The sequence below is a fragment of the Mustela putorius genome, unplaced genomic scaffold, assembly GCF_011764305.1.
Source record: "Mustela putorius furo isolate JIRA1106 unplaced genomic scaffold, ASM1176430v1.1 tig00537243_pilon_pilon_pilon, whole genome shotgun sequence".
In the NCBI taxonomy this organism is placed as follows: domain Eukaryota; kingdom Metazoa; phylum Chordata; class Mammalia; order Carnivora; family Mustelidae; genus Mustela; species Mustela putorius.
In genome coordinates, this window is record NW_025422382.1 from 1,928,885 (window position 1) to 1,943,254 (window position 14,370).

A 14,370-nucleotide genomic window follows, 5' to 3' on the forward strand; every position below is an offset into this window, starting at 1 on the left:
GGTGTCTTCAGGGTAGCTTTGAGAAAAATCTTCTTAGAAATCATGCTATGTTACAAATGTACAGGTTCTCTAAATATAACATCTTATTTCTTTATGTTTCCATTTCTTCACCAAGACCTCCCCACTCTATAAAGCAAGCTGTAAACTCTTTGACCAACTGGCAGAAATCCCATGCAGAGCTGCAAACAGGTCAAGGATTTTATACCTGTTCGTTCAATTCCAGTCTCAGCCGAGTTAGCTGGCATGCCAAGTATATGAGCGGACCATAAAAACAAGGTCAATTCTTAAACTCAGACCTTTTGAAAATGGAAATGACATGTCTGCTACAAAACTGGCAGATTCGTTTTGTCTCAAATTACCATAGGGATGTCTCGGAGATTAGGTCCTGTCGTTGGGCTATGATCCATCTGCTGGTTTCTATCCTACGTCCGTATCGTGGCTGCTGCCCTCCAACAGTGTTATGCAAAAGAGTGGGGCTACATGTTCCATAGCTGTGCACAGGGGCCTCGTCTTCCCTCTTCATCCAAAGGGGGCTCTTCTGCCTTTTCATATACTAGGGAATCTGCATATAGAGGTGTCAAGTAATTCTACATAAATGTGTATTTGGGAAATCTTTCCCTTTGCCTCTCACATGTCACATGCCTTTATATATTAATCACATGCACTTAAAATAATAAATTCTGTCTCTATCAGAAACCAGAATTCAAGTTATAATTTCTGAGTCCAAAAGCCTACAGAGTACTCGGCAGCACTATAGGGAGTTTATGAGGCTATCCTGACGCTCTCTGCGAAACAGGTTTGATTAGCTTTTATTAAAGGCGCCTCAAAGAGTTCCGTGTCCTATTACAGCACATTCAGTAAATGTCTGTGCAGCTCTGGGACTTTACAGACCACTGGTTCATCATACAGTAACGTATTTGTCCAGGGCAGCAGGGGGGCATTGGACAACATCCTGGATTTGGAGGATGTTTCAGCCCTCACTTACTAGCTTCACTTCCTTGGACAAGTACCCTAACTTCTCAGAACCTGTTTTTGGATTATAAAATGGGTATAGTAATAAACAACAAAAAAAGATCTGCCAGAAGAGGTTTTTAACTAAGGCGTTACATCAAAATAGGTGATGTTATCGTCATTCTCATGCTGAGAAGAATTTGTAAGAAACATAAATTTAAACTGATTAAAGCTGGTAAATGTGGAATCTTCAAAACTGAACTTAGAGAAACAGAACAGATTAGTAGTTGCCAGAGGTGGGGGTGGGGGGTGGGGAGAATGGCTAAAAGTAGTCAAATTTAGGAACTTCTAGTTAGAAGATACGTAAGTCATAGGAATGTAATGTAGAGCACCATTACCATATTAACAACTTTTTATAGTATATTTAACAATTGCCGAAGGTAGGAAGATCTTCCAAGAACTGATAACTGTCTGAGGTCATGGATGTTAACTACATTTACTGTGGTAATCATTTTACACTATATATGCATGTCAAATCATTACGTTACACACCTAAACTTACAAAATGTTCTATGTTCATTGTCTATCCATAAAACTGCAACATCAGTAAAGCTGGTAAGTTTTGCCTCTTGAGTAAAATTACATGCATCTTTTTTATGTTGGAGCAGTGTCAGGTAGTGAAGAAAACATGTTTCTTTGGTGTTTGGCCTGTATCATGAATATGGGGTATCTAGTAAATAGAAGTTAGAAATGTGGATGAAAATCATATACGTTGGGGGCCTTGATGTCAATTTAGGAAACAATTTAAGCGGAGAGAGACCCTGAATTCATTTTCTACCAAATAGCAAATTGTCAAATATATGTGTTGAAACATATCTTTAATATTATGTATTTTGTTCAATAAATGAAATTTACCATTTGAAAATTATAAAGGCCTATTCATATATTTAAATCTCAGTATTGAGGGGCACCTGGGTGGCTTGGGTGGTCAGCGAAGTGACTGCCCTCTGCTCAGGTCATGATCCCAGGGTATCCTGGGGTCAAGCACGCACTGGGTTCCCTGCTCAGCGGGGAGCCTGCTTCTCCCCCTCCCTGTTCCTGCTGCTCGGCCTACTTGTGCTCTCTCTCTGTCAAATAAATAAAATCTAAGTCAAACAATCAATCAATCTCAGTATTGAAAAACTTGAATTTCTGATCAATAAAATAAGTTGATACTCTCCTAGGAGGCTTTTTTTTTTTTTTTGTGTCCTGTTTTTTTGTTTGTTTGTTTGTTTTTAATTAATTTTTTATTTTTTATGATTAAAAGTTTTATTTTAAGTGATTATATGTTTTGCTTTATTTCAGATTAAGTCTCTCAGCAAAAATCTGTGAGAAAACAGTCCTGAAGCGAGTTCTGAAGGAGTTATGGAAGCTAGTTCTTAACAAAATAGAAAAACAGATTGTTCTCCCTCCTCTGACAGATCAAACAGTAAGTATTTAAAATCAAGATTCAATTAAGCTTATTGTTCTAATTTTTATTTTTTATTATTGAAGCATAGTTGACATACAATGTTACATTAGTTTCAAGTGAACAACAGTGATCTGATAATTCTATATTCAAAGCTCACACAATAAATGTAGTCCTCATCTATCAATATATAAACAGGTTATTAAAATATTATTGACTGTTCCCTATACTGTACTTTTCATCTCGATTATTTATTTATGTTATAACGACGTTTGTACCTCTTAATCCCCTTCACATATTTTGCCCATTTTCCCACACACCTCCTCTCTGGCAGATACCACTCTGTGTTCTGTATTTATGAGTCTGTTTCTGTTTTTTTTGTTCATGTATTTGGTCTTGTTTTTAGATTGCAGGTATAAGTGAAATCATATGGTATTTGTCCCTCTCTGTCTGACTTAGTTCACTTGGCATAACACCCAGTGGGTCCATCCATGTTGTCACAAATAGCAAGATCTCTTTCTTTTTATGACTGAATAATATTCCATTATGTGTGTATATGTACACACAAACACACACACCACATCTTCTTTATCCATTCACCTGTTGGATGGACATTTAGGCTTGCTTCCATATCTTGGCTCTTGGAAATAATGCTGCAATAAATATAGAGGTGCATATATCTTTTTGAATTAGTGCTTTCATATTCTTTGGGTAAATAGCAGTAAAATTACTGAATCATATGTTATATCTACTTTTAATTTTTTGAAAAACCTCCATACTGTTTTCCATAGTGGTTCCCCCAAATTACATTCCTATCAAGCCAAATCAAGTGCATGTGGATTCCCTTTTCTCCCCCTCCTCACCAATAGTTCTTATTTCTTGTCTTTTAGATTCTAGTCGTTGTGACTAGGGTGAGGTGATATTTCGTTCTGGTTTTAATTTGCCTTTCCCTGATGATTAGTGATGTAGTTCATGTGTCTCTTGGTTATGTGTGTGTCCTCTTTGGAAAAATGTCTATTCAGGTCCTCTGACCATTTATAATCAAATTACTTAGGGTTATTTTGTGGTTGTTTTGAGGTTTTTCAGTGTTAAGCTTTGTAAGTTCTTCACATGTTTTGGGTATTACCCCCTTAACAGATAATATCATTTTCAAATATATCTTTGGATTCATTAGGCTGCCTTTGCATTTTGTTGATTCACGTTGCTTTTCAAGATCTTTTTATTATAGTAATATAGACCCAGTAGTTTTTTGTTGTTGTTATTTCCCTTCCCTAAAGAGAAAGACCCATAAATATGTTGCTAAGGCCACTTCTCAAGAGATCACTGCCTGTTATCTTTTAGGGGTTTTATGGATTTAGGTCTTACATTTAATGTTTAATCCATTTTGAGTTTATCTTTGTTTATGGCATAAGAGAGCAGCCCGATTTCATTCTTTTGCATGTGGCTGTCCAGTTTGTCCAACACCATTTATTGAAGAGACTGTCTTTTCCCCAGTGTACACTGTTGTCTTTCTTGTTGTAAATTAATTGACCGTATAAGCATGGACTTATTTCTGGATAAATAGCATGGATTTATTTCATGGATTGCCATTCTGTTCTATTTATCTATGTGTCTGTTTTTGTGCCAGTGCCATACTGTTTTGATTACTATGACTTGGTAGTATATCTTAAAATCTGGGATTGTGATACCTCAAACTTTGTTCTTTCTCAAGATTCCTTTGACTGTTCAAGTTTTCCATACAAGTTTTGGGATTATGTGTTCTAGTTTCGTGAAAGATGTCATTAGTATTTTGATACGGATTTCATATAGACTTCCTTGGGTAGTACGGACATTATAATGATATTATTTCTTCACATCCATGAGCATGGTGTATTTTTTCATTTGTTATACCATCTTCAGAATATAAGCATTTCCCCTCTTTGGTTAAATTTATTCCTAGGTATTCTATTCATTCCTCTGGTGCAATTGTAAATGGAATTATTTTCTTGATTTTTCTTGTTGCTACTTCATTATTAGTGTATAGAACTATAACAGATTTCTGTATATTAATTTCTTTATCCTATAAGTTTACTGCATTCTAATAGTTGGTGGTGTGTGTGTGTGCGTGCTTTTTGTGTGTGTATGTGGAGTCCTTAGGTTTTTCTACATATATAGTATCACGTTATCCTCAAAAAGTAACAGTTTTACTTCTTCCTCACCAATTTGGATGTCTTTTCTTTCTTTTTCTTATCCAGTAGTGAAGCCAGTCCTCCAGTGCTGTATTGAACAAAAATGGTGAGAATAGACATTCTCATCTTATTCCTGATAGTAAAGGAAAAGCTTTTTTTTTCATCTACTGAGGATATTAGCTGTGGTTTTTTCATATATGCCCTTTATTATGTTGTATTTTGTCAAATGCTTTTTCTCTATCTATTGAAATGATTCTCTTTTTATTTTTTGGAGTGTCTTTATCTGGTTTTGGTATCAGGGTAATACTACTTTGGTATGAAAAGATGCTTAATAATGATACCAATCTTCTTAAATTTATTGATATTTGTTTTGTGGCCTACCATGTCATCTATCAGTCCTGGAGAATATTCCATGTGCACTTGAAAAAAAATGTGTATTCTGCTGTTTTGAGATGGAATATTCAGTATATATCTGTTAAATTCATCTGGTCTAATGGATTCTTCAAAGCCACTGTGTCCTTTGATTTGCTGTCTGGATGATTTATTTATTGATGTAAGTGAGCTGTTGCTGTCCCCTACTATTATTGCATTACTGTTAGTTTCTTTCTTTATGACTATTAGTGTTTGCTTTATGCATTTCCATGCTCCTGTGTTAGTGCATGGATATTTACCAGTGTTATATCCCCTTGTTGGACTGATCCTTTTGTCTTTATGGGATGCCCTCCTTTGACTCTTGCTGTGTAGACTTTGTTTAAAAGTCCACTCTGATATAAGTCCTGCTACTCTAGCTCCCTTTTTGCTTCCAGTTGCATGGAATATCTTTTTCCATCCCTTCTCTTTCAGTCTTTACATGTCCTTAGGTCTGAAGTGAGTTTCTTGTAGGCAGCATATACATGGGTCTTTTTTATTTTTTATTCCATTGAGTTGTCTTGGAGCATTTAGTCAACTTACTTTTTAAAGTACTTACTGATAGGTATGTACTTACTGCCAATTTGTTGTTTTCTGGTTGTTTTTGTAGTTTTGTCCTTTTCTTCTTTTGTTCTCTGTGATTCAATGGCTTTCTTTAGTGTTACCCTTGAATTTCTTTTTATTTACTGTATATCTTAGAGGTTTTGATTTGTGGTTACCATTGAGTGTATATAAATACCAAATGTTAAGTTGGTGGTCACTCAAGTTTGAACACATTCTAAAAACACTAAATTTTTGTTCCCCTCTACATTTTGTTATTAATGTTATATTTTAAGTATTTTTATTTTGTATATCCCTTGACCTATTTTGGGTAAATAGAATTGATTTTGCTATTTTTATGTTTTAATCTCCATACTGGTTTTATAGGTGATTAATGTACTACCTTTACTACAGTTTTACTTTTATCTGTGAATTTTTTTTCCTTTCATAGTTTTCCTATACTTAAGCCTTTTATGTCTACTTAAATAATTTAACATTTCTTCAACACTTCAACATTTCTTATGAGACTGGTTATGTGGTGATAAACTCCTTTTTTGCTGGGAAACTATCTTTTTTTCATTCTGAATGATAACCTTATCTGGTAGAATATTTTTCACTGTAGATTTTTTCCTCTCAGCACTCTGGCCTGCCGTTTCTGTTGAAAATTCAGCTGGTAGCCTTACAGTGTTTCCCTTGATGTGACTATTTTCTTTTCTCATGATGCCTTATCTCTCCTTAGCATTACATTTTGCCATTTTAATTATCATGCGTCTTGTTGTGTACTTCCTTGGTTTCATCTTGTTAGGTAAGGGCTTTCTGTTCTTCCTGGGCCTGGATGTCTGTTGCCTTCCCCGGATTAGGAAATTTTTGAACCCCCTTCCCTCTCTCTTCTCCTTCTGGGATGCCTAAAATTCACTTGTTATTACTCTTGATGGTGTTATTCTTGGGTTTCACTTGATGCTGTTCAGCTTGATGCTTTCCGTGACACTGTCTTCCAGATTGCTAATCCATTCTTCTAGTGTATGTTTCACCTCAGTTATTGTATTCTTCAGCTCTGACTCTTTTTTATATTTTTTATCTCCTTTTTGAAATCCTCATTACATTCATTGACTCTTCTCTTAAATCTGTTGAGAATCTTTATGACCATTACTTTGAAACCTTTATTAGGCACACTGAATAGTTCTGTTTAGATCTTTTCTGTGACTTTTGTCTTATTCTTTCATTTGGGACATATTTTTCTGTCTCTGCAGGTGTTTGTTTTTATGTATTAAGTAGGTCACTGCCATTTCCTGGTTGTGACAGTTGTGGCCTTGTAGAGATGTCCCATGGTCCCTTGTAGCACAGTCTCTTCTGGTCACTCGAACCAGCTGTAGGGTTGTTGCCCTGCGTGGGCTGTGTGTACCCTTCTGTTGTGGCGGAGCTGTGACTGCTGTGAGCTCACTGTTGGGTGGGTGGGGCCAGCACGCATCCTAGATATATCTATATTGGACTCTGACAGCTTCTTGCACAGCAAAGGGCAGTGCTTGCTCCCTGTGCAGCCATTTAGAGGTCCAGCTGCAGGAACTATGGACATGCTCATGTGTGGGGGTTATCTCCCATTCCAAGAGCAAGAGCCAATCTAGAGGGGCACTGGGCCAGGGCATGTTTGCTGGCAAGGTAGATAGAGTTTTAATACTGACTCCCACAAGTGTCTGGCTATTCTGGCTGGAGAGGACAAGAAAATTTGCACCTGCCACTTTTATTTCCAGAGAAATCTGCAGATGGCTGACCCTCTGCCACATACCCTAAAATTAGTCAATCAGCCCTCCTGTATACCCTGGGCACTTTTTCAAGCTACTGCTTCTGTGGTCCTGACCAAGTTATTTAGCTTGCTCTCTCTGTAGGAGCAGGACTTGGTTACCTATCACCTTCCAGGGCTTCCAGAGTTAAGCCTTGTTAATTTTCAAAGCCAGATGTTATGTGGACTTCTCTGCCCTCTCTGGGTCCCCAGGGCTAGGGGTGCCCAGTGTGGGGTCTGATCTCCTCACTTCTCTGACCTGTGACATCTCTCCAATTTGTAGTGAGTCACCCCAGTTGTTTGATTCCTGATTGTGTCTCTGCCCCTCCTACCCTTTCCGATAGGGACTTTTCTCTATGACCAGCTTTGGAAGATCTGTTCTGCCAGTCTTCCGGCTTTTACAGAGTTAGTTATATAGAGGTACTCGTTTCCTTGGTGTGTCCGGGAGGAAGCGATCCTTCTGTTCCATCTTGTTCCTCTCTCCCTTGGTTACACTTTTAGTAACCCATCTAATTGTACTTTAGTGAATGATTTTCATCCAGCTAAAATAACGATTAAATCCATTTTGGGAAAAAGTCTTCAGCAAACAGTAGCTAAACAACGATCATTCAGATGACATTTTCCTATACAAATCAATTTTAAATAGTAGCAGTCAAATTTCACAATTCCTTGACATTCAGAACTTCATTTTGGGGGGATAAAAAAGTATGAAAATTTAACTTACAGCCTTATCTGGTCTATACACATAATTTTTAAACTTAATTTTACTGTGAAACCCCAGGGAAATAAATTTAGGATAGAATACCCCCACTGTGCTTTTTTCTAAAACATTATAGTTTAAGAAGATAAATCCAACACTGCTCTAGGGAATATTTTTCTCCTTTCCATTTTACTTTCATCTATTACCTTTCCAGTTGGAGGTTAATAGAGGAGAAACCTTTTTCTGGGTTCAAAGAACATGATTGTATCATACATAGTGAAATAAGAAGGAACCAGAAAGCTCATTTGGCGGCAAAGTTAGACAGTGGTCAAATGGATGCACGCAGTACCAGGTATCTCTCAGTTCACATATCCTGAATCAAACAACAAAAAAGAAATAACCCTAGCATGCACATGTTAAGTATTTTATTTCTGTGACTGAGAAATATAAGTTGATGCAAATACTGAGTAATTATACGCTAAACTCAAATGTTTTGACACCATTAGTCGTGTAGACTAAGTCCATATTTCATGAAATTCTATAGGAATTGTTTTCTTATAAAGTGTTCAAAGATGCAAAGATTCATGTTTTTGTTGATTTCCTGCCAGCAAGTGATAAAATCTGTTATAGCCTACCACATATGGAAAGCCAAATTACATATATACGCATACATGCACCCTTGATTCTGCTACATTTCTGTAATACCAGTTAGCTCTAATGGAATTGGGAACAGCAGGAATGGTGTCAGTACAATCTGGAAGTTGAGTTGGTTTATGTATAAATTTTCCTAGGTAGGAGGCTCTGCAATATAATAGAAGACCTATAAATTCAGCAGAAAAGGAAAGGACACTCAGCTAAGCTACTACATGGCGGTGGAAGGCACAGTTAGACATGGTTCTTCTACCCAAACAGATGAAGCTTGTATGGCTCTCACACAGGGAAGGCGACCCCCTCCCTGCTGAGAGTTCCAGTTGTATGAGTATTGCTCCAGCCCACATTTGTACTCCTTTGTGTGGATTATTTACTATTTTGCATTTCTACTACCCCGCTGTGGCAGCCATCAGCTCCCTGTGTGCCATACAAGATCTCTCCCAAAGTAGCACTTCCTGTTTTTGATCACTCATTGGTAATAAAATTGCATAAGTTTTGACTATGCTGCCCATTGCTATTTTGCCCATGAGCCCTATTATTTCTAGAGCACAGTTTTGTAGAATGAGATTTTTCAAAAATACATACATCATGCTATAGTAGAAAGTATATGACATATGACATACCATTTTTTCTATAAGGCCTTCCCTAGGATAGCTTACCATCACCTCAATTTTCTCTAGCATTGAGTTCTCAAAGCATGAAGCAATATCTGTCACTCATTCATTCACTATGTGTTCTCAGAGCTCTGGTGTGTGCTGGGCACCGTGGTGGGGATGAAAATAGGAGCAAAATTAGATGCGGTTGCTGTTCTCGTAAACTTTGTAGTCCTTCATTTCCTAATCAATTCACAGGATCCACTAAAAAATGAAGAGTGTTATTCCAGAATAGCTGATTTTTCCCTTCTGAGAAAATATCCTAGGGACTTAGAATGAACTTAGTACCAAATTTACTTTTTTCCTGCCACTTTTGCCAACGGACGTACCTCTAGTTTTTCATTCTAGTAATGTTGTGGATGGTTTAGTCCTCTGTTCTTCAAGCTTTTCCTAGGATGTTGGCATTCTAGGAAGAGCCTCTGGCTGAGGGGAGAGTTAAGAGGGCAGGTCTCTGATAGACTGGACAGCATTGGAGGAGCAGCAGCTTCACCTGCCTCAACTCTGTATCTTGAAAGTTTGCATAGATCTATTTGGGGCCAAGTGGAGTGAGGGAGCTACCTCTACTAAAAATAAATAAACATTAAAGATCATGGATTAAATCCATGTGCTACCTTAAACCAGCTATGTTAGTCGTAATCTGTTTGTTAACTCAGACTTAAAATTCTCGGAAATGGGATGCCTGTGAGGACAATTATATTGCTAGCAGTACTAGATATCTTTGACCCAATCTGTAAAACCAGTTAAGTGTATATGGCATAAAAGTCACAAGTATAAGAAGGGAAATTTAATTTTCCATTGACTACATTTCTATTGTTACTGAAGATCTTAAGACTGACTGAGTCTTCTCTCTCCTTTTCTATGTGTGTCTCTAGGGACCACAGATGATTTTCATCGCAGCTAAAGATCTTGGACAATTATCCAAACTGAAGGTAATAAGAATAAAGGGATTATCAGTTGTCTGTGAAAGATAATAAGCTAATTACAGCTGTACAAGAAACTATCCTCCTACTAGTAATGGTATCCAGCACTGCAGGACTAAGATGCATGTCTGTGAAATCACAGTCAAAGCCAGAGTCTGGATCAAGTCACAAGCTAGAGTCTGAACTTTATGGTTTTCCTTTTTTCCCCAAAGATTTCTGATACTTTCCAATTGGTAGGGCAACTGGGAGATTTTGGCTTTAAGTTAGATCATGTTTTCTTTCATATATGAAACAGGCTCTGTATGAATAAAGGCAAAATGGAGCACTTCGTAGAAATCTAGTAAAGTCTAGAAAAATCTTAAAGGCAAGAAAGCTAGGGTGGAAAAATGAAACTCCTCAAAGCACACCTTGAACTTGTCAGTATATTCAAGCACATTGTAAATGAGGATTTGCTGACTTAATAACTCTGCCCTTTCTTATTGCTGAGATTCACAGGACTGTGCAGTTATGCAGGGAACATCAGCTTCTGTCCTTCTAGAATAGGAACTCGAGTGATTAAAATATATATTGTGCTTCTTTAACTGGCTTTTTCACTTCGAATAATGTCTTCTAGGTTCTTCCATTTTGTTGCATTTGGGTAGATTTCCTCCTTCTTAAGGGCCAAATAAGATTACCACATTTTCTTCATCCGTTCATTCATCAATGGATGACATACAGGCCAACGCTGTGCCTATCGTAGAAGTATGTGTTGCTTTAGATCCATTTTTTTCTCTTAGAATATAGTTCCAGACGCAGACCACCTTAGTTCAAATTCTACCTCAGCTGTTTCCAACACATTGACAAATGACATTGTCATCGCCATGTGTCCATGACACATGGACATTTGACATTGGCCAAAGTATTTAAACTTTTTAATCTTCAGATTTGACATTTATAAACTGCAGAACATTTTCATACTTGCTTTATAGGATTTTTGTGAGGATAAATGAGATAATGCATACATTATCTTTGCATGGTAATTGCCAAGATTCTGCCACCACCCACTCACAGAGGCTGGCAGCTCAGAGTCAGGTCTCACTGGGATTGTTTTATGTGTATGACACAGGGGAAGAATAATCCATTTAATTGCATGATTACTTACTGAGATGAAATAGGTGTCCTATAGTTTTAGTACCCTATATTACTCCCTTGCTCAATAAAAAAAATGAAAGTCAATAATCCATTTAAAAGACATCACCTAAAATTTCTTACAGGTGCTCAGTTAGATGGTTTAGAGGAAAGGTCAAAGGTAGATGTTACTCCCACACTATTGCTTTGGATCTTAGATCTTGATCCCTTCCTTTATCCCTCTTATTATCTTCCTGGGATTTATATTCCCTACTTTGAGAAATGGATTTATACAGGGTTGAAATTCCTCATATAAAACCATGAAGGTGAGGGCGCCTGGGTGGCTCAGTGGGTTAAGCTGCTGCCTTCAGCTCAGGTCATGATCTCAGGGTCCTGAGATCGAGTCCCACATTGGGCTCTCTGCTCAGCAGGGAGCCTGCCCTCTCTTTCTCTCTCTCTGGCTGCCTCTCTGCCTACTTGTGATCTCTCTCTGTCAAATAAATAAATAAAATCTTTTAAAAAACAAAACAAAAACAAACAAACAAACAAAACCATGAAGGTGAAACAGCATAGTATCTCATTGCAAAAGAAATGGCCCTAGACATGCTTCTAGCATCTGTGTGATGTTAGAAAACATACTCCATCTCCCACAGCTTCAGTTTCCTTAGTTGGAAGTCTTATCAGCCAGAACTTATCAGTTCTGTCTTATCAGAACTATCAGTCAGTCTTATCAGCTCCAAGTGCTAGAAAGCAAGACTAACATAAACAAGGAAGGATTTATTGCTACATGAAATTTTATAGTCCTAGATAATTTTACTTTCCATCACTGCTTGATTAGGAACTCAAAGAATGTTATGGAACCTGGTTAGTATCTCTCGACTCTGTTCTTTCCTTGTATGATGTATGGCTGTAACAAACCTACCTTCTTATTTGTAAGATGGTTGCCTCTGCTCTAAATCTAACATCCTTTGAACTTGAAATGTTGTAGAAAAGAACACCAAGCTTGATGTGAGGAATTCCAACAAATCCCACCAGAACATCCTGGTCTCCGATAGTGTTATCACCACTCCAAAGCCAACCATTGTGACACAGGCTTAACTGACATACCAGCTATGAGCTGGGGGTGTGGTCAGCTCTGTCTGCATCTGATGAACTCTGAGTGGGGTGGAGATAGCTCCCCAGAGTGCATAAATATGCTAGGTGGGAAAAAGAACACATTAGGTCCCTTTGCAACTTCCAAACGTCTTCAAGACTGTAACAAACTAAAAACAATAAAATGTCCTAAAAGGGTAACTATTATTCAAATTACAGAATAAGGCATCTACAGTATTTTGCAAAATTAAAACTCTGACCATAATAAAGAATTTCAAATTTTCCAAACCATTTTCCCTTATTTTACCAAAGTGTCACCAAAGTGTCATTTCCATTTTAAATACTTGGTCTTCGCAATATTTGTATGTTAGTTTGAAAGCAGGTTAAGATAAATCCAGAAATCCTATATGGAAATATTAACAATTATCTAACTTACTTGAAGAAATACAGAGTCAAGGAAAATAGAACAATGAAGGAAATTGTTTTTCTGCATTTTACTACCATTTAGGATTAATCCATTAAAGAAGTATTTATTCAGCCATTTGACACATTACTTTATGCTCTGGAACTTCATAATGTAGATATATTATGTATGCCTAACTTATTACTATTTAATGAGATTAGATTTATTTGGCATAAATTTTGAAAAAATAACTATTTTTAGATAGGTGATATAATATTAAAACCAATTACTACATCAGAGACTGTAAATTTACTGCAAGCATGCAGTAACTCATTGCCAGCCTCTTTCAGAGACTCCCTTATTTTAATGAGCTATTTTTAGATCTCTGAAATTATTTCTTGCTAAAATTATATTTTTCTATAACAAAGATTTGAAGCCAGACTGGTTTGTACTTACTTGCCCTTAAACATTTCCACCTACAATTTAGTAAACATTTCCCATTACTGTTTGAGTCTCAATGGGTAGTTAATATTCCTATTTTTAAAATATTAAAAGGATACATATGTTTGTGTTGAAAATCCTGTATCAGACAAACATGTAGTGAGATGTCATGGACTCAAGGGGCATTGTATACCTTTTTTTTTTTTTTTTTTTTTTTTTCAAAAATCTTCAAAGGAGTATGATTTCATTTAAGGGTATTGAACCCTACAACACTATACTTGAAAGAAGTACAATTCATTTACCAAAAATATATTGAATTCCTAGCAGGTTATAATTGCCAAGATAGGTACTGAAAGACTGCAGACTTGAGTAAGACGTAGATCAAGATTATCTTGAGAAAGTCATGTCATCTACCAAATAACAATAAAAAAGGGGCTGGGATAGGGTGAGGCACTGGGGATTGGAAAATCTGAGCTTTGCATACAAGTGCCTGACCACTTTTGTGCAATGACCACTGAAAGAGAGCCCTTGCTCCACCTGCCAAGCCATACATGTTGATGTAGAGCTGTGCCCTGCAGAAGAGGCACGGTTCTTAAGAAGGAAAGGCAGTGATTGAACCATTAGTCAAGCCATGCATTCTCAGAGCTGTGTCTGTTCATGTGGGCTTTCCTCTAATTCACATAAGACACCTATACTAGTTTGCAGTTAAGCTTCGGGAGGACAAAAGCCTTTCTTTGAATGAACAACATATCACAATTACCTGGGATGGCAGAGGCATATAATAAGCACTCAATAAATATCTGCTGAATATTGTTGACTAGAATAGTGGCACCTCTGGGTAGACTCAGTTTTGGTGGGCGGGTGGGGGGTGTCAGGAATTTTAAAAATTTTCTCTTAGGTTTCTTTTTCCTTTGTGGTTGTCTTCAACTTTCTACTGGGGAGACTCAGTTTTTGGTGGGCGGGTGGGGGGTGTCAGGAATTTTAAAAATTTTCTCTTAGGTTTCTTTTTCCTTTGTGGTTGTCTTCAACTTTCTACCATCATTTCCCTATGGAAGTTTGAATGATGGGTTGAGAGTGTCCATAATGAACAATGAGGAAAACCCACCAGAAAT

At 37.2% G+C, this 14,370-nt stretch overlaps 1 protein-coding gene across 1 annotated transcript in view; it reads left to right on the top strand.

Annotated features, from left to right (window-relative positions):
• The window catches only part of UNC13C (unc-13 homolog C), a 568,731-nt gene that overhangs the window by 485,482 nt on the left and 68,879 nt on the right, over positions 1–14,370 (top strand). Inside the window, exons 28-29 of the mRNA XM_045073496.1 lie at positions 2,296–2,419; positions 10,168–10,224. Coding sequence (XP_044929431.1) covers positions 2,296–2,419; positions 10,168–10,224 — 181 coding nt within the window. The remainder of the gene's footprint in view (positions 1–2,295; positions 2,420–10,167; positions 10,225–14,370) is intronic.